Source organism: Hevea brasiliensis, chromosome 16 (genome assembly GCF_030052815.1).
Source record: "Hevea brasiliensis isolate MT/VB/25A 57/8 chromosome 16, ASM3005281v1, whole genome shotgun sequence".
In the NCBI taxonomy this organism is placed as follows: domain Eukaryota; kingdom Viridiplantae; phylum Streptophyta; class Magnoliopsida; order Malpighiales; family Euphorbiaceae; genus Hevea; species Hevea brasiliensis.
This window is the reverse complement of record NC_079508.1, coordinates 43,183,320-43,208,353: the sequence shown is the minus strand read 5'-3', so window position 1 is coordinate 43,208,353 and position 25,034 is coordinate 43,183,320. Positions and strand designations below refer to the sequence as shown.

The 25,034-nt window shown below is 36.4% G+C and overlaps 2 protein-coding genes across 6 annotated transcripts; both read right to left on the bottom strand.

Annotated features, from left to right (window-relative positions):
• Positions 1-8,955: 8,955 nt before the first annotated feature.
• Positions 8,956-14,631, bottom strand: LOC110643549 (uncharacterized). Of its 3 annotated transcripts, XM_021795965.2 has the most exons (3): positions 14,315-14,631; positions 12,024-12,177; positions 8,956-11,921 (listed from the first exon to the last, which is right to left on the bottom strand). In XM_021795965.2, the coding sequence occupies exon 3, from the start codon at positions 11,812-11,814 to the stop codon at positions 9,160-9,162; it is 2,655 nt and encodes an 884-aa protein (XP_021651657.2). In that variant the 5' UTR covers positions 11,815-11,921; positions 12,024-12,177; positions 14,315-14,631; the 3' UTR covers positions 8,956-9,159. The 3 variants fall into 3 exon arrangements, with proteins under 3 accessions (XP_021651657.2, XP_021651665.2, XP_021651675.2); XM_021795973.2 differs by having other exon boundaries at positions 8,956-12,177; positions 14,296-14,631; XM_021795983.2 differs by lacking the exon at positions 12,024-12,177.
• Positions 14,632-16,827: 2,196 nt separating this feature from the next.
• Positions 16,828-23,901, bottom strand: LOC110643539 (pentatricopeptide repeat-containing protein At3g13880). Of its 3 annotated transcripts, XM_058138302.1 has the most exons (6): positions 21,998-23,901; positions 20,076-21,188; positions 19,812-19,880; positions 18,272-19,697; positions 17,196-17,442; positions 16,828-17,066 (listed from the first exon to the last, which is right to left on the bottom strand). In XM_058138302.1, the coding sequence occupies exons 1-2, from the start codon at positions 23,770-23,772 to the stop codon at positions 20,435-20,437; spliced, it is 2,529 nt and encodes an 842-aa protein (XP_057994285.1). In that variant the 5' UTR covers positions 23,773-23,901; the 3' UTR covers positions 16,828-17,066; positions 17,196-17,442; positions 18,272-19,697; positions 19,812-19,880; positions 20,076-20,434. The 3 variants fall into 3 exon arrangements, with proteins under 3 accessions (XP_057994285.1, XP_057994284.1, XP_021651644.2); XM_058138301.1 differs by having other exon boundaries at positions 16,828-17,442; XM_021795952.2 differs by having other exon boundaries at positions 16,828-17,442; positions 18,272-18,337.
• Positions 23,902-25,034: the final 1,133 nt, after the last annotated feature.

Genomic DNA, 25,034 nt, shown 5'->3' with positions numbered 1-25,034 from the left:
AATCTTGTCTCACCTTGGCCTTTTGCAATGTGGGGCATCGACATAATCGGTCCTATTAATCCCAAAGCATCCAATGGGCACAGGTTCATTTTGGTGGCTATTGATTACTTTTCCAAATGGGTTGAGGCAACGTCATATGCTCATATCACACAAAATACATTCCTTAAATTTTTCAAGAATAATGTCATCTGCCGATATGGCCTTCCTAGTGAGATTGTCACCGACAATGCTAAGAATTTGAATGGCCCGAAAATTTGAAATTTATGTGATCAGTACAAAATTCGGCATCTCAATTCATCACCATACCGTCCCCAAATGAACGGAGTGGTGGAAGCCGCTAATAAAAATCTCAAGAGAATAATCAGGAAAATGATCGTCACTTATAAAGATTGGCATAATATGCTTCCCTTCGCCCTTCATGCTTTTCGGACTTCCATAAGGACATCGACTGAGGCAACTTCATATTCATTAGTCTATAGAATGGAAGCTGTTTTACCTATAGAGATAGAAATTCCCTCCCTGAGAATTCTAAAAGAGTCGGGACTTGATGAGTCAGAATGGATTCAATCGAGGTTAGATCAGCTGAATTTAATAGACGAGAGAAGACTAAGAGTGGCGTGTCATGGGCAATTATACCAAAGGAGAATGGCTAAAGCATTTAATAAAGATGTTCACCCACGCGAATTCCAATTGGGAGATCTGGTTTTAAAAAAGATCCTCCCAAATCAAAATGATCCCCGGGGCAAATGGTCACCAACTTACGAGGGACCCTATGTGGTTAAAAATGCATTTTCTGGTGGTGCACTGATCTTGACTCATATGGACGGGGAAGAATTCCCAAGACCCGTAAATGCAGATGCTGTAAAAATATATTATGCCTAAAAAAAAATATGTAGGAGTGAAAACCTGCAAGGGCGCTCCTACCAAAATATGTGAAAGAGGGCGAAAACCTGCAAGGGCGCTTTCTGCAAAATAAGTAAGGGGCGAAAATTCGAAAGGGCATCCTGAAAAAGTGAGTAAAAAAAAAATGTAGAAGTGAAAACCCGAAATGGCGCTCCTAGCAAAATGTGTGAAAGAGGGTGAAAATCCACAATGGCGCTTTCTGCAAAATGAATAAGGGGTGAAAACCCGAAAGGGCATCCTGAAAAAGTGAGTAAAAGGAGAAAATTGTATGCCAAGTCTTGAGACTCATTTTGACCATCTCCATTAATCATCTATTTTCGGGACCTTGTTAAGTACATTTTGATTGAAGGAATATCTTGTGTCAGGTTTGCTTTGTGATTATTAGAGGTACAAACATAACATGTCATACCCTCAACCTCTGGATTCAAGATCCAAGTTGATTTTAATTTTCAGCATTTATTTTCCTATCATCAACCTCTAGGTTCAAGATCCAAGTTGATTTTAATGTCAGCATTTAATTTCCTGTAATCAACCTTTGGATTTAAGATCCAAGTTGATTTTAATTTTCAGTATTTATTTTCCTGTCATCAAGCTCTGGATTCAAGATCCAAGTTGATTTTAATTTTCAGCGTTTATTTTCCTGCCATCAACCTCTGGATTCAAGATCCAAGTTGACCTCTGAGTTCAAGATCCAAGTTGATTTTAATTTTCAGCATTTATTTTCCTGCCATCAACCTCTGGATTCAAGATCCAAGTTGATTTTAATTTTCAGCATTTATTTTCCTGCCATCAACCTCTGGATTTAAGATCCAAGTTGATTTTAATTTTCAGCATTTATTTTCCTGCCATCAATCTCTGAGTTCAAGATTCAAGTTGATTTTAATTTTCAGCATTTATTTTCCTGCTATCAACCTCTAAGTTCAAGATCCAAGTTGATTTTGATTTTCAGATTTTAATTTCCTGTTATCAACCTCTGGATTCAAGATCCAAGTAGATTCCAATTTTTAGCATTTAATTTCCCATCATCAACCTCTGGGTTTAAGAACTAAATTGATTTTAATTTTCATCATTTAATTTCTTATCGACCTTTGGTTCTAATATCCCAGCCCACCAAAATATGGTTCTGAATCTTTACATGATTCCTATACAAGAGAATTTCATTCTCTTTAATAGAAATTATGTAAAGAGGGGCAGCTGTAGATACCATATTTTGGCCGACCTTCAAAGGCAAGGTTCTCTTAAAATTGAAACTTTATTATCTGTTCTAGACCGATGTCCCGATTACAGGTAGCTTTTCCGAACTTACCAATGGCTCATCTCTGGAACAAATTGATCTCACGCTCAAGTTAGATTGCTTTCCGATCCCTTGGTCTTTATCAGATGAGTTTGAGTCAATATTGGATTTCCAGACCATCCAATCTTGCCTGCTGTTGTTCTCCGATCTCTCTATGTACAAATACCGTAAAATTCCATTTGACTAATATTGTGATCGAGCTTCTCGCTTGAATTGCCCAGATATTCCTCAAATGAAGTTAAGGTTTTTATCTGGTCTAATAATAGTTCCGACCTTAAAAGTTAAAGTCAGTGTCAAATCTTTGCAATTCTAATATTCTAAAGTTCTATTCGATATTTGGTCATAGCTTTGTCTGATCTCATGTTCACGTGTAATGTTTTTCCGATCTCTTGGAGTAATTTGATATCTTTTGATTAATAGTCGCTCTCAGATTTAATATTCAACTGCATTCAATCAATTAAGTACTCAGACAATTTGGTTTGGATGCTTTCTGATCTTATCAAGAAATTGAACATAAAAGACTTCAATTCATTTCAAAATAAAATATACAAGTCAATTAGCAAGGGGGATCTTCTTCGCCCTGCTCCCCAGTTACATTCCTCTCTCTCTCCTCACACTCATGCTCCTCATCGCTTTCCTCTTCGGCCGCCGGGATGAGCTTATCCATCCAGGTAAAGTCCTCCTCAGGATAACGCTTCTTTAGTTCGGACAAGAGGTCGCTATGTGCGTTCACATATGCCACAGCCTCTTTTGTAGTGCTCTCCTCCTCCTTTGCCTAGAGCTCCTCCTCCTTTGCTCGAAGTTTCTAGGAAAAACGAGCGAGATCGGTAGATTGATCAGCTCGGGTGACTTCAAGTTCTTACTCCACTTCAGCTATCCTCTCTTCACAATACTTCACCTGATCTTTCAGTTTGATAATGTAATCATTGGCAGTGGAGAGCTGAGCCTTTGCAGTCGACGCTTCTTGGACTGCCTTAAGAATTTCCTTTCTTAAGACGTGGGCTTTTTCTCTGATCACGTGCTCATTTGTAATAGTCTCCAAGCCCAAACTCATTGTTTGAGTTAGAATATTATCAATACTCTCCTCAGCCAATCGGTTCTGATCTTCTTGGAAACAGATGGAGGCGCCCATGACCTTGGCTAGATCAGGATTCCCTCGAGTTGAGCAGTTTCGTTCTAGCGATTGGATAAGGAGTTGAGCTCCTCGGGAGAGCGTTCTAACAGTAGGGCCAGAAGACTCCCCTTCTACATTAGAAGAGATCGGAGGAGGTGGACATTTAATCTGCTGAGGTGGAGAGACGATGACCTCTACTTCCGAGACTGGCTACTCCTAAAGTCGAGGAGTGGAGAGCGATACTTCTACCAAGTCTCGTCGAGATGTCTGAGCAGTGGTGACACTTGCCTCTTTTATCACTTGTACCTTTCGGGAGACCTCCCTCTTTCGCTTGCGGCTCTCTTTGGAAGCATCACCACCCACCACACTTGCACAAAGAAGAAGTCAGTGAGTTCACTAAGATTGAGAGACTAGAGATCTGGATTATACCGGTCGCAGGACCGAGGTCAGAAAGCTAAAGCTCATAATCTTCATGGGAGATCAACCACATCATCCACCATTTCAGTTCGGCCATGACTGCATCTAAGCACGAATATTTATGAGTAGCCGCCTGAGCTTTTAATTCTTTCACCATGGAGTTTACGTCTTTATTTAAAGTAAGCTTCTTAGAAACTTGGGGGACCAAATAATTCTAATTACGTGAGATGCCCTCAAAGTCGTTTCGATCCTTGCTCCTAAGGATGAAAAATCGATCCTTCCAGTTCTTCAGCGAAGAAGGGAGATCGGTGAAAAGCCCGCAGTTTGACTTTGCCTGAAAAAATAAAAATTCGTCATCCTTTCTTCGGGCAAGCCTATGCAGCTCGGCAAAGACCCTAATCGTGGGCTCCAGTCTCTTGGCTCGGCATAGACCTCTGAAGGCTACTAAAGTCCGCCAGGAGTTCGGATGCACTTGAGCTACCGAGACATGGTGAAATTTTAGGACAGCCTTGTAAAATCCATCCAAGGGAAAATGGAGCCCGGACTTCAGCTGCTCTTCGTACACCATGATAATATCGCCTTCTTCAAAGAAGTGATCGGCCCAAAGATCGCCATGGCATCTGATCAGTTCAAAAGAGTCGATCCATAGATTGCATTCTTGACTTATAGATTGGAGATCAGTCTCTCTAAAGATTGATTGCAGTTCATGAAGTGGCAGGTTCTCCTTTCTCGAAGACGTTCCTCGCTTCGGTCTGGTAGCTGGACCAGTAACCGGAATGATGGCTGTGCTGGATCGTCCGCTTGGTCTAATTGCATTGCCGTCTTTCGATGTCCACAAAAAATGGACGAAAGGTAGGCTCGCAGCTCTCTAACCCTCGGTACCACTCATTTTCACAAAATAAAAAGGAAAATTGATCGAAAAAAGATTAAAGCTCTTACCGAAGTGTTAGTCGGTGCCGGAAAAACTTGGAAAATAAGAGAAAATTTGATACCGATGAGAGAAATCTGAAAGTGGCATGGTTTACGAATGGCTACCCCCTCCCTATTTATACCCGCTAGTGCATTAAATGCTACATCGATAAGCGAGATTTGACCAATGCCCCTAGAAAATTCCAGAAGCGCGGAAAAGAGATCGGATAAAAGAGATCGGTTTATGAGTTCATTTGGCGGGATTAGATCAGAAACAATTAAAAGGGATCAGAAAATAATACAACAATAAAACAAAATAAATATTCAAATAAAATTTCATTTTCAAAAGATCAGATTACATCATTTGGGCGATCTCTCAAGATCAACAATTACAAGTATCCCTACACTATATTCTACCAAACTCAGACTACTTCCGAACTCAAAATGTCGCACAATGGGCCTATGTCAAAGCCTAGTCTTGTGGCTGAATCAAAAGATGTGTTTGATTAGAAAGCTAGCCACAAATATTGAATAGATGTGCAGCTCAGATAGGATGACTATGACTCTCATGATATTGAGCGAAGTCATCGCCGATGTCATTGACCAGAACCGAGCTATAGTCGGTACGCCCGATATGGTTGGGAGCCAAATGAACTTCAAGAAGCGATCACCGACATCAAGATTGAAATTAGCAATCCTCTTGTCTGAGATCGGTCTACTAATCGTACCAGTAGATCGACTCAAGATCGGCACGGCCGTCACTTTCGACCTTGATCGGTAAATTAGTCCAGTTCTCTCGATGTCATTAGATGACATTCTCATAGCTCTCCGATCGCAGGGGTAATAAATTTTCAGGTGAGGGGAGAAGGAAACAGTCGGAAAAAAATCAAAATGGCCATCATAATTAGAATTACCGTTGGAAAAGCTAGAATTGGGGAAGTAGTGCATTGGAAATAAACTGGAGAAGGAAAAGTGAAGTGTGAAGGTGATTTCCTATTGCTGCATATATATAGGGCCCTGGCATTTATTGCGGAACTCGAAGCGGGCTCATCGGTAACTAAATAATTTATTGCTTTGACCGATACATGTCAGATTGAGTAGGAGGTTGGAAAATAAAGAGATCGGGAAATAAAAAGGACCGGATGCAAAAAAGGATAGAGATTGGAATAACAATCTTAAGATGGGCCAGTCACACTAAGGATTAGAATAACAATCTTAAGATGGGTCAATCACAATAAGATCGGAAGAAACAGGGGACGACCTATAGAGATCGGAGAACACAGAGGGGTTAAATAACTTCCGGTCAGGACTTTCAATTAACTCCCTTCACCATCAGATCCAAGTTAGTTAAAGTATTGTAGGCATGATATGATCCTCACCACACATCTCATTTGCAAGGACGCCCTCCTAGCCGCAGACGCCAAACGGTTAAAGCAACCTTGTACATCTCGATCTACACCGTTGATCATAATTGTAAGGATGGATTTGGAGCCCTCAGATCAAAAGCGGATGACAGATTCGACGCCTTTTGTTCCCAGCCTTTAGATCTATTTTGTAAGGCGAGACCCTTGACCATTGGATTAAGGGATGAAAGGACAAATATTTTGGACGGAATCTCGACCCTCCATTTTGATTCTCTTTAATTCTTAGACTTCAGATTATATTCTTTTGAATCTAAGCCTTTCGTTTCCCCCCTGATAAGATCCTGACCCTTCATTTTGAACACCCATTCCCTATAAATACTTGCATGTAATACTGTGATAAGGAAGGAGGTGTGATTATCGTAGAAAGACTCTAAACTCTGATTTAGTCTTACTGCATTTCCATTCGAAGCTCTCAAAGTTTTGAGAAACTTTAGAAACCAGTTTTCTGAATTATTTCATCTAAAACGATTCTAAATCCTGCGATTTTCATTTTCAGTACCTGTGCACTACCCTGTGAACCCATCTTCACTCCGCCTCATTCCCACCACTCTAGTATCTGTGCATTACCCTCCGAGCTCAACTTCATTCCGCTTTATTCCCATTACCTCGGGTAAACTCAAGTCCTTTGACCGTCGACCTTCACCTCTCTAGGATTTGTGGATACCGGAGTCAACTCGCCTGTTTCCCCAACTTTCCACAGGTAAGCATCTAAACTGTCATTTTGTTTAATATCCTTAGTTTGTTTTCTCAAGTTTTCTTTTAAAGTTTTTTTTTTTTTTTTTTTTTTTTATATCCAGTCACACTAAATCTCAGAATAGGTTATCTTAGCCCATAGTTATTTCCTTTGTCTTTTTTTTATTCATTCATAAATTCCATTTATTGTCACCTCGTTTTCATTCCTTTCGAGAGTAAATGTTTGAGTCATTAGCTACTCGTAAATACTCTAAAGAATATAGGCAGGAGTACTTTAACATGAGAGTTTTTGGTCTGAATAAATAAAAAATGATAAAGGAAAATAGGTGTAGCAAAGGTCGAATAGGTTGGAAACAAGATTAGGTCAAACAAATAAGTTATGAGATCGGGCCTTGGAACGAGCCCAGATGATAAGACAATAGATCGGGAATCAAGAAAAGTTTGGATCTTGGGCGAGCGACTAAAAAGAGATCGGATGTCGCAAACCAAAGAGTTCTGATAAAGCGATCATGCGAAAGATCGGCAAGGAGTTCGGCTTATCGTCCGCCATCTAGTTATAAAGTCCCGTAGGTTAGGAAAAGCTTTACACAGGGGTTTCTTGTGTCTTCGGTATTTCATTCCCATATAAAAGGGATCAAGAAAGACCCTTTACCTGAATCCCTAGTTCGAAGTTCTTATAAAACGTTGTTCTTATCAATATATTAAGAGATCGGGGGAGAGTTCTTACCCGAACTCAGCCTAATTTTTAACGCAATATATTAACAGATCGGGAGAGAGTTCTTACCCGAATTCTCAGCCAAAATCTTAACAAAATATATAGAGATCGGGGGAGAGTTCTTACCCGAAAACCTCCGCTTAAATTTTAACAGAATACATTAAGAGATCGAGAGAGAGTTCTTACCCGAATTCTCTTAGCTTAAATTCAAACTAAAATATACTAAGAGATTAGAGGAGAGTTCTTACCCGAGCTCTCGAATTAAATTCTTAATACACCAAGGGATCGGCGAGAGAGTTCTTCCCAAAGTATCCCGAATATTAGGTTGAGGCCCGATGGAGAGTCCTCCTCAAGGCACTCATATTTATAGGACAAAAATTCCCCCTAAGAATATCACAACTTCAGTATTCATATTAACCCCCTAAACACCTATTACACAACACCTATTCATTGAAGGGTCATCTCATGTACTCGTGTTCTTAGGCAACCCGTAATAGTGAAATATCAAACATTACTTTTATCCATACAAAAGATTAACATCATCATTCTAACCCCCAAATTATCAATTTCAATTTATAAAGAGCACAATATTAAATCAGCTTACCCTCGTTGAGGGACGAGGTAGAGTGCCTAACACCTTCCCCACCCGTATACGAACCCCGAACCTAGAATCTCTGTTTTCAAAGTGATTTTTAATATTTACAAACGGTTTTCTTTAATTTCCCTCAAAATTAAAATGGAGACTCCTCACTTTTCCTACTTCGGTGAGAATCGTCCAGCGACCGCAAAACCCTTGCGACACTAATCTTCAAGGCTAAGAACTCAAAATCAAATCAAAGGATTTCCCTCAATTTACTGTCTTAGTTTTAGTTTTATTTTAATCTAATTGGTTAGATTCAATTTAATTAAATCCAACAGCTAGAATTTTTATTTTTTTTAAATTAATTTTTAACTTAAATCAATTCAGTTTGATCCAAAATAATTTTGATTTTCAAATCCTAATTTGACAGGCGCTGATTCAATTTCTATTCAATTTTGACTGTGCCATTCCTACCTGAGCGTGACCGTCTATAACAAGAGTTTGAGCTAGTATTGTTGTTAAAACTATTGTTAACAAAATCACTTTTTTAAATATACTAATTAGAGAGTATTAAAAAATAATTTAAAATTAAATTTGATAAATTTTAATTATAAGAACACTAAAATATCAAAATAATTTTTTTCAAAACTACTTTTTTCAACGGCATTTAAAATAATACTTTTATTCCAAAAAGTAATTTCAGCTCTCTAAACGTAACCCCTAAACGTAATGTCAAACAGGTAAGATGATCAAGTGTGACACCTCAAACTAGTGGCAGTCTTTTTTTCACTATTTCAATTATAGTTATTGTTAGATAATGTAAATAAAAATAAAATTGAGTCCCACTTGGCAAGTAAACAAGAAGAAAGTAGAACTGAAGCAAAGACTGCAGCAACAGCACTATCCTGAAAAAATTATAACGTATGCTTGTCAAATATCAAGAATGACAGAAGCATTCATTCTTAGCTCATACTCGTGGAAGCTTAAAAATGTTCAACTCCTCTTAAATACTGTGGCCATTGGCCAAGTTAAACAATTGAACTGCAAAAGCAAATATAAATGTGTTCCGGGTAAAAATTTACCGACTAGAAACTTCACCTTCTTGGAGACCTAGCGCCAAGAAGTCATTGGTCTAAAGCCAGGTTGGTAAGATTCCCATCCCCCCATTGGTTCCATCTTCATGGGTGCAGCAGACAAAGCATGCTGTTGGAAAGATCTCATTTGATCTTCTGTTGTTGCATTATTTATAGGAATTGAGAGTTGTCTGCCATTTACTCCCCAGCTTCCAGTCTCTGATGAAGTTATCCCTCCATTTGGCCCAAAATTGGGCCTCATGATTGCAATGTCATTGAAGCAGGGTCTAACATGACCCTGCATGAGATGCGGAGTCCCAGAAAAGGCAGAGAGGGCATTGGAACCAAAGATACCCGGGAAAAAGGCAGTTACTTGTGGGTTTATTATGTTGTATGAAATGGCACCAGGAGGATAGTCATTTGAGGATATGCGGTTGTTAGGGTCAATGAAGAATGCATTATTACATAACAATGTATGTGGAAAAGATGATGGAGGTGGATATGATGCATAAGTTGGCCTTTGCTGCTGGGAAATAGCGGTTTGCATTTGTTCAACTGAGGGAAGGATAGTGGATGCAGTCATCAGGAAGGGTTTGCCCTCACCATGATTAAATCTCTGCATTGTACTTAAATTTCCCCTGTGTGATGATTCTACAGCATTAAATTTCTGTTGTTTTGCATTTCCCTGGAAAGTAACTACCGAATCACCAAACACTTCGTCTCTCAATGCTGAGGTCCCCAGTGCTAGCGGGTAAGAATCACTACAGATATCTGCAGATGTTGGGTCATCATTTAAATCAAAATTCTTAACAGAGCCTCTTGATAATGATGCTGGTGCACACCGTTGATGAGAATTTTCATCATTTTCACTGACACAATTGAGGTCCACTTTGAACTTTTCTGCTTGTGATGAACTAACCTCCATAGAACAGTCTTCAGAAGGGAAACTTGACACTGCTCGAAGGCATTTCTCTGGAAGTAGTTCTGTTTCACTATCACCTCCTTCAGCAGAAACGTTGAGGTCAATCCAATTAACCTGTGAAGATTTTGAACCATTGTTACTGTCCAAAGGAGATGATGCCTTGATCCTTTTTGTGCTTTCAAGAACAGAAGCTGGCCGAAAAGCACTAGTTGCAGCAGATCCCCTCCAGCCAGCTGCGTTCCCATCAAGTTGTATATGGAGTTTAGGTAAGCATATAGGCATTCCAGATTTAGCCACCATAGGTATTGGCTTTGACACAATTTCTGCATGCAAAGATATAACTTCGTTGATTGATTGCTTCTGGTAATCCACTTCATTTGCAAGGATAGTTTCATTAAGATCAATTCCAGAAACACCAGTAGGCTGGTCATTAGCAGTTATATCTTCTGATTCTGTAATAAAAGGAGATGATCCCTGCCCATGCATGCAATCATTAGTTTTGTGCTTCTTCACATCATCCCTGTATTGTGATGGCTCTTTAACTTCTATGCACAACTCCTCATTTCTAGTTGACATTTCCAGACTCACCTCACCATTGGTGGAACCAAACCTATCATACCTATCTCGTTTATAGCCAGACTGGATTTTGCTTCCAGTTTCTGTTAAGCTCCATTTATTTGAAACAGAAGAATCAACAGAGCTCGGATGAACAATCTCGCCACATCTGTCTTGTATAGCAGAGCAACTTCCTGAGGCCTCATTGTACATCCCAACTTCTTGCTCCACATCACTTACAACTCTTTGGTTTAACTCATTCCATGGCTTCACTTCAGCAAACTCTGCATTTTCTTTCTTGGGTGAAATGGATTTCTGAAGGTCACCTTTCTCCAAGAACATGGAATTACCATCTGCAATCATCTCTACAAGCTTATGACAATCTCTTGCTCCAGCATTGTCAACAATTTTTGAAGGGTCACGCATATGGCCTTGCTTTTCAGGTGAAAAGCCTACATGAATTTGCACTGCCATACACAGTAGTGAATTTTTTACTGCAGGCTCCTCCAGGCTGCAAGTTAAGTTACTACATGTGGAAGTATCAATACCACAAGGCTTACTAAGCTCACTTGACTTGGCATCCACTGATGTTTCCTGACAGCTGTCATTTGAAGAGCTTGGAAGGATCACACGTATTGAGTTGGAAGAGGAGGACTCAGTTTTAAGTTGCTTGTTATGATAAGTTGCCAGTATCACGGACTTCAATCCGTTTTCATCTACATGTAGCTCCTTCATTCTTCCACCTGTTAATTCATTGGTTTCTTTGCTGAGAGTTTGCCTTCCCTCCAAGCTGAAATCATTCTTCATCGAAACATTATGTGTAGAATCAATAACCCAGGGTGAAGAAGCAGATACATCACAATCCCTTGGATTTCCACTGCTTGGCACTACCCCACAAGTTCTTTCAACACGGTTCTTTTTCTTAAGTTCTGAACTTCTTGAAGGAGAAACAGAAGATAATAGTGCCGAATCACCAGCATTTTCTATGCCACAATAAATTGAAGAAGTATGATCATGAATTAAATGCTTCCTTTCCATTTTTGTTGATTGTGCAGATTCACAACTACTGATTTCAGGGTCAGAAACAGAACCACGCATCTGCTTACCCAATCCAGTATCTCCACCAGCAGGTACTCTATAAGAATCAGATAAGCTCTTTGCCTTCCCTAAACAATCTGCCTCTTCAGGTGAACAAAAGTGCCCAAAACCAGCCATTCCACTTGCATTTAGATTATGCTGAATGCTGATCCATCTTTAGTCTAATATAACTTTAAGGCGGATAACTGTAGCCAAGAGTGCGTTTTGGTCAATGGCCGGCAACTCTGATCAAAGGAACATCACTGATATTAAAATGCTTTGTGCAATTGAACTGCACATTGTCACAGAAAATCTAGCAAAAAGCATATCACTTGAATAACACATACAAGCACTCATGATTCATTTTGCATCATAGGCCACTTTCTCCATGCAAAGTTATCAAGTCCATCAGTCACTGAACTTGAATATCAAAATACAACTCCACAGCTCGATTTCTTAGTTTCAATTAATCACATGATCATTCAAGGACAAGCATGCTTCCTGCAACAATTAAATATCAATCATAGATTGGTTAGTAACAAAATGTAGGGCTCATTTTTTTTCCTTTTTCTTTTTTCATTCAATAAGAATGAAGATGTCAAGTTTCAAGGAAAGAGGCAGTAGTTCCAAAGAGCACTTTCCATCTAGCATCAGAGAAACACTTGACAAGTCCCATGCCCAAACAAGGGCCTAGCAGAAATGGAAATGCAATAATCATGATTAACTACTAACTAGGTAAGATTGGAATAATGTAAAAGAAAGCGGGAGAACAGGAGAAGTCCATATTTATCCTTTTGCAATGAATGGCCAACCACATTATGTGGACAATTAAAGGCAGAACAAGTTGTTGCCTTTATTTCACATCACCTCTACAAAACTTTATCTAGCAACTCTTAAAACAGTATGATGATCTATGGTAAATCAGTCTGCATAACCATTATTATATCTTCATATGAATTCAGACCTACAAACTAAAAGCAAAAAAAAATTCGTAGAGGCTTCGTTTGGACTAAATCTTTTGCAAGAAAAGAATTCAAATGAATTCTCACACAATCTCACTTGATTTCTATTTCTTTGAAAATGATTTTTTTTTATGTTAAAAAGAATTGAATTCTTTCATTCCAAATATGAGAATTGATAAAAAAGAAATCAAATGAATTGAATTTTTGTAGAATTCTAGATTCCAAACAGGGGGAAAACAAAGCATTATGTCAGTTTGCATTCCATTCTACTTTTTGAGAATATGGTCCATAAAATCCACATTAAAATATCTACGACCAAGAACCTCCAAAAACAATCCACATTTCACCGATAATTGCTAGTTCCATCACAGTCTAAATCAAATTATTTGAATTTACAGGTTGGAGCGTTTAGTGATTTTCTTCACTCATCTAACAAAACATGCAGATTATGATTCCTTGAGTGTGAATCAGTTCTCTGGATAAGCTATCATCATCTCTTCTTTGGCTTTAGTTATCAAGTTATCAAATTGAATCAGATATTTCCTAGTGCTATAATAAAACTATAGCTACTTGCCTACTTATTCATAATAAAGCACAATAGTATTGCAGCAAATCAAGGTCACAGAGAGTGGTTACATACTTGAATTGCAAAAGTAACATGTCCCCTCCTCTCATGCAGACATCCATACGGACACATATACACAAATAGAGAGAAATATACATACATCCATCATCTCATGAATCGGCAAGCTTAACAAGAAACAAGGCATCCCCAGAAGGAAAGATATATAAAGCAGTAGCTACATGAGTAAAATCATTATGAGTAGGAAAATCTAATATGTAAATATAAAAGTAGCTTACAGCAGAGAACAGAGGAAAGGTCAGATACAACACATATTCACAGCCTCAATTTGCTGCTTTAGCTCAAGGCAACCCTCCACACTATTTGGAAGAAAATAAGTTGAGGTTCATAAACTGTCCAAAGATGAAACCTTTCCCTTCTATGGCCAATCCCATAATTTCCCAGTGAAAATAATTTAACCAAGAACAAACAAAAACCTCAAGAGGCACCTTGTTATTGTTTTAAAGAATCCAATTCTAACCAAGAATCTAATTAATGAAAGCCCTGCCAATTGACGCTTAGAAATCATCGGCCAGCAAAAGAAGTTCACATAAAAATTATAAACTGAGATTATTAATGTCCATTTCTCTAAAATTTCATTGAAAACTTCATCAAGTCTTAAAATAAGATCCATCCGAAACCTAAAAATGACAAAACCATCTGTAAACTAATGGGACAAAAACTAGATTCAATCACACTCCTCTTGAGAATTTACATATTTCTTGAATTCTTATTTATTTTCCTGCATTTTCTCAATAGCCAAACAAAGCACAATGAAGATTTAAAACATTTCGTGTCTGTCTGTGTGTTTGTCTTCATATTTACACACACGTGAAAAAATGGAAATTAAAAAAAAAAAAATGGAACCCCAAACGAGAAAACCCATTAGACAAAGAGAAGTTGCCGTTTCATTTCCTTTCCCCCTGACGACGGTTTTCTCAGAAACCAAATATAGAAATTCAACAGAAACCCAGAACGGAAACGGACAAATAGAGCTTATTAAAGATGAGAAGAAACAAATAAACAAGCTACTACCTGTGTCATTAGTGGGTACCTGTTCTGAGAGAATACCAATTGTAAAGCAAGTAGTACACCAGCTTCAGCTTTCAGAGAAAAACAAAAGAAACACAGGAAGATTTGATATCATTCGACCTCCAATAACCGTAACCAGCCAGAAAACAGAGAGAATCCGACCCTAGTTCCTCCTGGCTATAAAAGCTGAAGCCTAAGAAAACTGAAAAGGCCTTCTTCTCTTAAAAAAGAAAGGGCAGGGCTTTGGTTTGCTCACTGGCATCCAAAAAGTCCAATCCACCTAAAGGGATCCCCACTTTTCTCTCCCATTGTCATTCAAGTGTTAAGAGTGCGTTAGAAAGACAAAAATCTGCTAATTATTTATTTTATGGAAAAAAGGTTGACAGAGGGAGGAGACAAAGAGAAATGTGTGCGTCAGAGTGACAGAGAGACCTAGAAGTGGGAACCACACGTAGGTTGGAGGCTGATTGCTCCTGCTCCTGCTCCTCCCTCTTCTTGTGGGTCCCACCTAAATATGTACTACTGAAAGTGCGAGTCCCTATGTTCGGAAACAGTGAGAGTCAGAGATTGAGACGCACACCAATCACCAAATTATTATTTTTTTTCTTCTGATTTTTTAAAATTTATGGGACCCACTTTACATTTAGCCTGTCCCATCCCCTATAATTGGGCCCTACCATACATTACCTCTTCTTTTACGTCCGTTATTTTATTTTATTTTTTTTTTCATTTTATTTGACTCTTAGCTTCTAGTTTGGTTAATTTTTTTCATTTTAAATTATAAAAGGAAAGTGAAGTGAAAACAATAAATTCTAATTTAACGGTAATGAAATCGATTTTATAATTATAATATTTAAAGTTGTAATTTTAATTGAAATTAATTATTGTAAAAAATAATTATAAAAAAATAAAATAAATTATAATTTAAATCTTATCATTTATCTATATTATGTAATTTATCACTTTTATGATAAGAGATGATATTATCGTAGTTCACTGTGTCACCGTATGATGGATATCAAGTCTTTATATTATTTGAAATTGAAGAATAAGGTGGGGTACAGTAGTTATTCGATAGCTATTTTGATATTCAAATTAATAATAAATTTAGATAAATATATTAAGTCAAATTAGAACGAAAATCTCTTAAATTTAGATAAATATATCAAGTCACTCTTTAATTTTAATTTACATTAAAAAAATTTCTAAACTTCATTTTTAATATATAAATAATTTTAATACATAATATACTAAATAATAATTTAATATTAAAATATAAAAACAAAAATTGTATATAATTTCAATAAATAAAAAATAAAAAAATTCATATTTAATTAGAGCTTGAATATCATGAAAAAAAAAGGTTATTATTAGATTTTCCTTCCATTAAAATAAAACCAAAGGAATTAAGATGCATTGGAGGTGAATTTTGTGGATATCAATATAAAATTGAATTAAAAAGCGATACAAGTAAAGGTGATGCCATAAAATTTTCATTTGAATAATAATAATTATTATTATTGTATAAATTTTTAATAAGATAAATTAAATAAATAATTGTAAATATTTATAAAAATTTTAAATTATCTCTAAAATTATGATTTTATTTCAGATAAAACAAGAATAAACAAAATTTTCAAATTTTGAATTAATTATAAAAGTTTAAAAGAAAAATTATACCATTATTATTTATGATTTATTATTAATACTTTTATAAAAATTTTAAAAAAATATATATTAAATTGAAATTGATAAATTTTTATAATACAAATTAAAATAGAGAGTTTACTGTGATATTATTATCTAAATTGAGAAATGATAAAGTAAAATCATTATAAATTAAACTGCAAGCCAGTACACATACTTTACAAGTTAGTATTATAAAATATCTAAAAAAATGTATAGATAAGATTCAAAAGGTTTAAAACCTTAATCACAAATAAACTTTTGATTTATCTATTATATAATATTTAAATAAGATTCTACAATCTAAATCATTTGAGTTATAATTTGAAAATAATAAATAAATTTTTTTATAATAATTTAGTGGATAAATTAAATTTAAAATTTTAAAATTTAAACTAAACTTTAAAATTAGAATATATATATATATATATATATATATATATATATATATATATATATTAACTCATGGTAAATAGATATAGAGATGAAGTTTGCATGTGGTTAAAGCGGGGAAAATTTTTGATTCGTTATAAATTTAAGGCATAAATGTATGAGATTTATATATTTATAAGTAAATTTCACCATATATTTTATATTTTAAGTTCATAATAAATTGATCTAAGTAAAAAAATTTAATGAGGAAAAGTAAATTATTATTATTATTATTATTATTATTATTATTATTATTAACTAATAATAATAATAATAATAATAATAAGAGCAATAAAAATTTTGTTTAAGGAGGAAAAAAAGCAAGGAAAGAAACTACATAACTTCGCTAAGATATTCAAAGGAAAAGGAAAATGAAAACTTAGAGAATAAGGCAAAAGCATTTATAGAATAACAATATATTTGAATCTTTCTCCCATGAACTTTTATGTTCTCAGGAACAAAAAAAGGTTCCTAAAAGAGGTGTCGCCTGAATATTATTCTTTAAACATCCCACTTTCTCTAAACCAAGAAGAACTACTCTTCAATCTCATCCATTGCGCGCTCGATCCTGTTGGTGATCAACCCAAGATTTTCCTTCAACAAATGATCCATGTCATTCATATTCTTCAAAATATTCAAAGGGTGCAAATTCTTACCTGTGATGCACTCAGCAAAAACAAGTTCCAATTCAATTCTTTCATTTTTCTTCTTTTGTTTCCCCAATTTCTCACTCAACCTGGATATGTTTCTGGTAAGAAAAGATTCGTGGTCCAACATGTACTTACCTTGTTCTTTGGAGGCAAATTCTTGAATTTTTCAAGCTCACAAACAGCTTCTGAATGAGAAGGCCAAACATCCGGAGAGGAATTATAATCACTGAAAATGATTGCACATGCAGTAACTCCACAAAGAGTAGTCAGTTCCTTAAGCTTCTTTAGCAGACTGGCCCTCCTTGTTTTCAAGGTCACTTTCGCAGCGGATCCATTGGAAATCAATTCATGCTTCACCTTTCTCCTATCCATGACAAGTGACCTACAGATTTATAAGCGACAAGGGTAGGAAAATGAAAGGTGAGATGGTACAATAAAGTTGTACAATTGGTGAACAACTCAAAACTATTTCATAAACAAATTTCTAAGTAGAGACAAGAAAAATGGTAATTAGAGACTTATAATTTCCTAACTTTTTTTAAATGTGTAATGATAGCACCTCAGCTGCATCAAGCAAAAAATTGAATAACGTTAAATGTAGCATTATCATTATCATGAACGATAGTATTGGTGGATGACTAAGGCTGATAACCAAGAAAAGATTTTTCAGCATTTATTATGCCAAATCAAATGGGCTATCAGAATTGTGATTTAAATGAGGAGAGATTCACTCGCCTAGCGAATCCTGCTTTGTTAGATGCAGTGCATTTCTATGTCTATCTTGTATTGCACTGCGTGACTTTAACTTTTCTTGGCCAAATACTTCTGCATTTTTTAGGTCTGTTGAGAGGCAAGTGTCTGGACTGTATACGGAGACCCCCTTCTCCCACAAGGGCGGGGAAACCAAGCAATGCTTGATTAGGTTAAAGTTGATACAGTTGATCTTTGTTAAGAAGAATGCCATTGTGAACATTTGGTCTGATTCCTTTATAAACCGTTATTTCTCAAAAGCACAAAGAGTATTGCAACAGACAGAACACCACGGATTTACATGGTGTCTGAGTTAAGAGTTCCATTTTGGAAAGCTCACACAAACTTGTAAAGAATTTAAAGTTAATATTGAAATAACAAAGAAAAGATTATTTTAAATCCCCAAACGGGACCAAAGCCAAAGTAGAGAAGATATAATATCAAAAGAAAGCAAAACTAACCCAAGCACTTCTGCAACTTTCTGGGAACATCAAGGTCTTCTAGCAGCAGTAGAAGTGCTAAAAAATCTACACAACAAAATATAAATTATGATTTTAGGACTATTGATTCCACAAGTCGAGAACAAATATTTTTTATTAAAAACTGTACTATGACGGCCCCACAGTGTGAGCCAAAATATTCTTCTCGACACTGATTTATCAAATCCCTGGTAAAAATGAAAATGATAAATTAAAAGAGATGTCAAAATGCTAAATCCTTAATAAACCATCCACAAGGAACTTAAAAAACAATCAAGAAGCGAAAGACTCCAGAGGATAGCCCATTTAAGGGATTCAAACTGGTAACAAACACTAACGCAGAAGGATCAACAGAAACTGTGGAAGAGAATTTACATTTTCCATTAATATAAAAGTGACAAATAACTTGTTTTCCAGGGTGGGTTAGGAGGAGAACAGGGCCTGGTAACTACACAGGATGAAGAAGGAAATTTGGGAAGTTTTTGTTTGAAGAGTAACACTAGTAAGCAGTTGTATGAAGCCAAGCTTTTCTTATTGGGATAGTAACAATGCTACTCTTATACCGTCAGGAATAAATAGAACCCTTTTAAAATGAAGACAGGAGATGTATGTTTATACTCTTTAAATAAAAGAAAAAAAGAAATAGCACTATTTCAGATGGTAAACAGCATGGACAAATTCATTGTCATGGTGTCTATGAATAGATCAAGTATTTAATATCAAAAAGATAGAATAAAGTGCAAACTCGTTGCCTGCATTTCCTTTTCTTTTCTTTTCTTCTCAAGTAATAGTCTACGACTTTACCTTTTAATAATAAAATTCATTGAAGCTAGAATGGCATAAGGATTTCTACTGGTTATTGGGACTAAGAAGCAAAATCGTTGAATCCTATTATTTTAATGGCATAAGTCTTCTACTCATTCTTAAATTGTTGGAAACAAGTTTCTCCACAATAAATATAAACAAGAACAGTCCAAGCAAACAGATTAGTACAGTTATAAGCATTTGCCACAAGAAGAAGAAACTTTTGCCATAATAAAGAAGACAAATATCTCTAAAAACCAATCACTGCTCTTCAACCCTGAAGAGGAGATTCACTGCTGTAAGGCAATTAGCACCAGAACCTTGACTTCCTCATCAGTCTCCGGGAGCTGATGTTGACAATCTATTAGATATGAGGTAGATCAACATTGAGCATCACTTGAATCTGCTTCAGAGGCACTGAAAACCTCAAAAATTTAGCTTACTTTTTAAATCTTCTGTAACCAGTAACCACTTTTCCAATCTTGTTTAACTATTCTTCTTCCTCAAAAGCAATGACTCCAATCTAGTCCATTTTAAGTTGGGTTTCCCCCTTTGATATCTAATTTTCCAAGCAGGTGGTTATATTCCATCCACAGCGTAGATGCTGCAAGACACTGGATCTCTTAGGAATGAAAAGGTGCAGAAAAGATGAGGCTATCATAAACTAGAGCTCAGTTACTCTACAACAAGCTTCCCAGAGAAAATATGATTGTAATACCTGCAAGCACCCAGAAAGCCTCACCAAATTACTGGTCATCCTCAAATCAGCTAGCCTTCCAGCACAGCCCTAGATGAAACAACACAGGGAAAGCGCTTAAAATTGGTTTTCAGTTGTGATCTTTCCAACTTCACTATGCTTTTGAAGTATCTGATTAATAAAGAAAGTGTAACCACTTACTTCCATGAGTTGGAAAGAAGTAGATCAGTTTAGAGTGAGATTTTTCATAACCAAAAACTAAATTACTGACGTTATAACACATACCTACACCAGCTATGTGTTCAAGCAGGGGTCTGAAATTGTTAAAATGGGACAGACAATCAGGCTTCTTGCTGGCAGTGATGAAGGGGTTCAAAATGCAACAGGCTTTCAGAACAATTACAAGATAGCATGGTAGGGAAGCCATAGCCACTTCTGGACTCTTTCTATCCATTTGGAGTTCCAACATGGTTTTCACATTAGGTACTTAATTTCTTATCACTTTCCTCACTTCCAGATTCCTTTTCAACTTGGTCCACTTCCCAAGCCAATGGTAAGCCATTGATACTTCTAATTTAAGGATTTTTTTCACCTTACTAATCATTTTGCAGCAAACAAAATTGTTTCTGGAATCATTACTTCAATTACCAATAATCTTTACAAGAACAAGATCCTTCTCTGAAATGATGGAAACGAAGCGGATCTCTAAGAATTATTTCTCGCTTTTCCACTTTTGAGAAGAGCTTCATTGCTGTATGGCAATCATGGCAGACTCTCAAATTTTTCATGACCTTCACAGGAGCTGATGGTGGCAAACTGATCATTCCAAAAGTCACAGCTAGCTTTTCACTGTGATGATTGACCATTGAGATGTCCTTGACTTCTGCTCCAGAGGGACTGGAAACAATGTTCTGATCAAAATAACCTATTTTCCTTATCTTGTCTAACATTTCTTCCAATGTTATATAAATTAATTGGCTCATTGGGTGAGAAACATCACCCACCACAAAAGAATGAACCCTGTTTCTTACCTCAATCCAACTCTGACCAGGTTCCTTCTTAACCCCTCGACCTGTCATTAGTTCTCTAATTTTCCTGGCAGGTGATTCAATTCCAGCATCTGTATAAATGTTGTAAAGAAGGACATAAGATGAAGATTCCTGAGGGTCAAGCTCAATTACTTTCTCAGCAACATGTTTCCCAGTAACGGTGTCCTTATAAACCCTGCAACTGCTCAAAAGGGCTCGCCACATCACTGGATTATCTTTAAAACCTGAGTTCAAAATGAAATTTTCAGCATCCATCAGCCTTCCAGAACGGCTAAGGAGGTCAACAACACAGGCACAATGCTTTACATTAGTTTTCATGCCATAATCTTTCTTTATGCTTTCATAATATCTGCAGTCACAAGAGAAAGAGAAACCATTTATATAATGAGTTAACAGACAAACACCCACACACGTATAAAATATAAGAAGCATGACTGAATGGATTGTTTCAGTGACATTTTTAATCAGATTGAAAATGATTTGAAGATCTGTCTTGAAAATTCCAGCAATTTCAACAGGCAGGAAGGTTGACATACTGGTTTAAAAGAAAAATAAGTTTACAGAATCCTCAGTGTTTTGATATGTGAGATCTGAAAAGTGCTTGACAAGTTCCATTTTTCCAGACCCTGAAACACATCTTATGTTGGTTGTTTCAATTATTTTAGTGGGTTAGCATAGTCGTTTTGCATGTAATGGACTTTACTCATATTTCAGTCAAGGAATCTCATCTACATGCAGCCACTACTGGGAAGTGCTCTACTACATAAGAATCCATAAAACAGAAGGTTCCAACCCTCAACTTTGTTTGTGTTCTCTAGCCCATTGACAGACCAGATTCTTGCACATGCAACAGTAGAAATGAATATATATATATATATATATATATATATATATATATATATATATATGCATTTCTACTGGTGGTTCTGAAGAAGAATCCAGCAGTAAGAGACTGAAATTACTCCTACTTAGCAGGAGTTTCATTTCCATTTGTGTAAGGACACTCATTCTCATTGTCTTGAAAGGAGACATGCTTACATATCTTCCTGAAGAATTAAGCAGATTTCAGTCATTATCAAAACCAAAAACATCAAATAAAAGGAAAAAATATAAAAATAGAAAGAAGAAGAAGAATAAAAAAAGACACTGGTTTTATACCTCAGTCCTTCTTCAACAAGCCCACCATGGCTACAAGCAGTTAAAACTCCAAGGAATGTAATATGGTTTGGGAAAATTCCACTACTCTTCATCAACTCAAAGAGGTTCAAGGCATCTGTTGCATGTCCATGTTGTGCATTGCTACAGATCATCACTGACCAGGACACCACATCAGGATTCTTTATCTCTTCAAATGTTAACCTAGCAGAATTTATGTTGCCAGACTTGGCATACATGGAAATTTGTGAGTTTTGAACAATAGAGAAGACCCCAATGCCAGTCTTCGTGGCAAATCCCTGGACCTGCTCCCCAGATCTTTCTGCAGCCAAATCTGCACAAGCACCCAATATAGTTGATATAATGAACTCATCTGGTTTCTTTCCAGATGCCAGTAGTTCATAAAACAGAGCTAATGCAGTTTCAAAGTTCCCATTTTGAGCATGACCAACAATCATGGAAGTCCATGAGACAATATCTAACTTGGGAGTTGAATTAAAACATTTCAACTGATCCTCACTTGAACCCAACAAGGAGTATAATTCAATAAGGGTGCTCCCAATGAACTCATCAGATTGAATGTTGTTCTTGCAGATTTGGGCATGAATTTGTTTTCCATACTCAAATGCTTTAATTTGGTTACAAATTTTGACTATGCTTGAAAATGTAAAATTTGATGGTTTTACTCCCCTCCTTTGCATCTGAGAGAAAAGGTTAAATGCATCATTCGCACATTCTTTACTAACAGCCTCAACTTGGATGAATCCAGCAATCATGGCGTTATACGTCACAACATTTTGGTTAGGAATCATTCTGAAAATTTGGATTGCATCATCCAGAAACCCCGTTTTCGCATACATATCAACCAATGCAGTCCCAATGACAACATCCAAATCCAGTCCAAGTTTGACAGTGTATCCATGAAGTGTTTTACCAAAGTCTATTAAGTTAATGAGATTTGAACAACAAGCTTTTAAGGCACTTCCAAGAGTAAAAGAATTCAAGCTTAATCCAGTTTGATGCATTTTTATTAACAGTTCCAACGTTTCCTCATATGCTCCAATTCTGACATACCCAGCAATCAAAGAATTCCAAGAAACAATATCCAACCCATCGGAAGACTCAAACAAAAGCCTTGCCTGCTCAACCCTCCCACATTTGCAATACATATCAATAAACAAATTGGTCAGAAACACTTGTCGAACCAACCCGCAAACAACAGCCATTCCATGAATCACTTTACCCACTCCAAGATCCCCGGTTTGACCACAAGCGCTTAGCACTCCCGCATAACTAAACTTGTCGAGCTTTAAACAAGCCATTTTAGCTTCAAGAAACAGACCAATAGCCTTATCAAAAGAACCCATCTCGGCATACCCTGAAATCAAAAGATTATAAGAAATCACACTATGCTCAGGCATTCGATCAAACAGTTTTTGAGCAGTACCCATCTCGCCACATTTACCATACATATTAAGAAGATTGTTGAACAAGAATAGGCAGGGCTTGAAAGCAGTTTTTATCATGTGGGAATGAGCAAGCTTGCCCTGGATGAAAGACACAGATTTGGTAGAAAATTGAACCAGTTTTGTATAGGCAACCGAATCCAAAGAGAAAAATGGGAGACATGGTTGAGAAAGTTGGGGTGAAACTGCTAACGTTGAAGGGAATGCAGTGAAAGATGTTTTAGATTGTGTGAATGGAACGAGAAGACTAGGCAAAACAATGGTGTTTGAGAGGCAATTGAGCTTTCCAGGCTTTGTTTTCTCAAGAAGCATTTTTAGAAATTAATTTTCACGCATGGATAGCACCAACAGTTCTTTGTTCGTTATACAGTACGGAATGTTTAAAACTGTTGTTAGATAAATTCGGAGAGATTATTGACTCTTCGGACAGGTTTAGAATTTAGATGTTACGATTTATTAGCTACGAATTGGTATAATACTCCTGCTCCAGATAATTATTATGGATTATTATGGAAAATTAGACATAACAATAAATATATATATAATAGACTTACATATAAAATTAGTAGTTTTACCCTTATGGCATACAAATTATTTATTATTTTATTTTAATAATATGATTTCATAATAAAAAATTTTATAAATAAAAAATTTTAAAATAATTATAACTTTATTTCAAGTGCTAATATATAAATTTTTTTAATAATATCGAATATGATTTTACATTTAATAATATATTATTTAATATAGAAGGCTAAATAAACCGATCCAGCTAGAGCTCGGCCATAAGAGCTTAGAATCGATCAGGACTCCAAAAACCTAACCAGGAGCTTGACAGCCTGCCTATCCGAGCTTACAATAGATTAGAGCTCGAACGATCAATCTCAAGTCATTAAGAAGGCTGAGCTCTGGGACGATCTCCGAGATTGCCACACTTTGCCCTAAAAAGATCGGTACCCTCTTTAAAAGCTCGATCTAAACGAAAACTGCGCCACCAATCACTCCCTTGATCATGCCCAAATCCCAGCATTGTTAGAGGACAATTACCGTTACAACCTAAATAAAGAATCGACAAAGATTAAGCCAAGATTTTATCCCATTCGCTATATAAACAGGGTAAAACTTAAAAAACAGATATATAAACAAAACATTCACTCTCATTATACTAATATTTAATCCATCATCAAATTGCTGACTTGAGCATCGGAGTGGTTGCTAACCACTACCGGCCCTCATCCTTTCTTTGGTTTTAAGGAGTCCATCAACTCGATCGAACCTAGCATCTAAGAATTCAACGACAACATCAGTTGGCGCTATCTGTGGGAAAAAATCATCGACTATTTTTTCCTCATCTTTCCTTTAAAATGTCTGTTTGTGGTTTTTCTAGAAATTCCCCTTTTTTCCTTAATAACAAATCCATGGCTAACGCATCAGAAATCCTAGGAGATATGGACGCTCTGCCAATGGTAATACACGTACAATCAAATGCAATAGCGCATGGAACCCAACCAATAGGCCTCTCTAATCCTGAATCTATGATCAGAAGAATCAAAGAAATGGAGGCTATGCTGGAA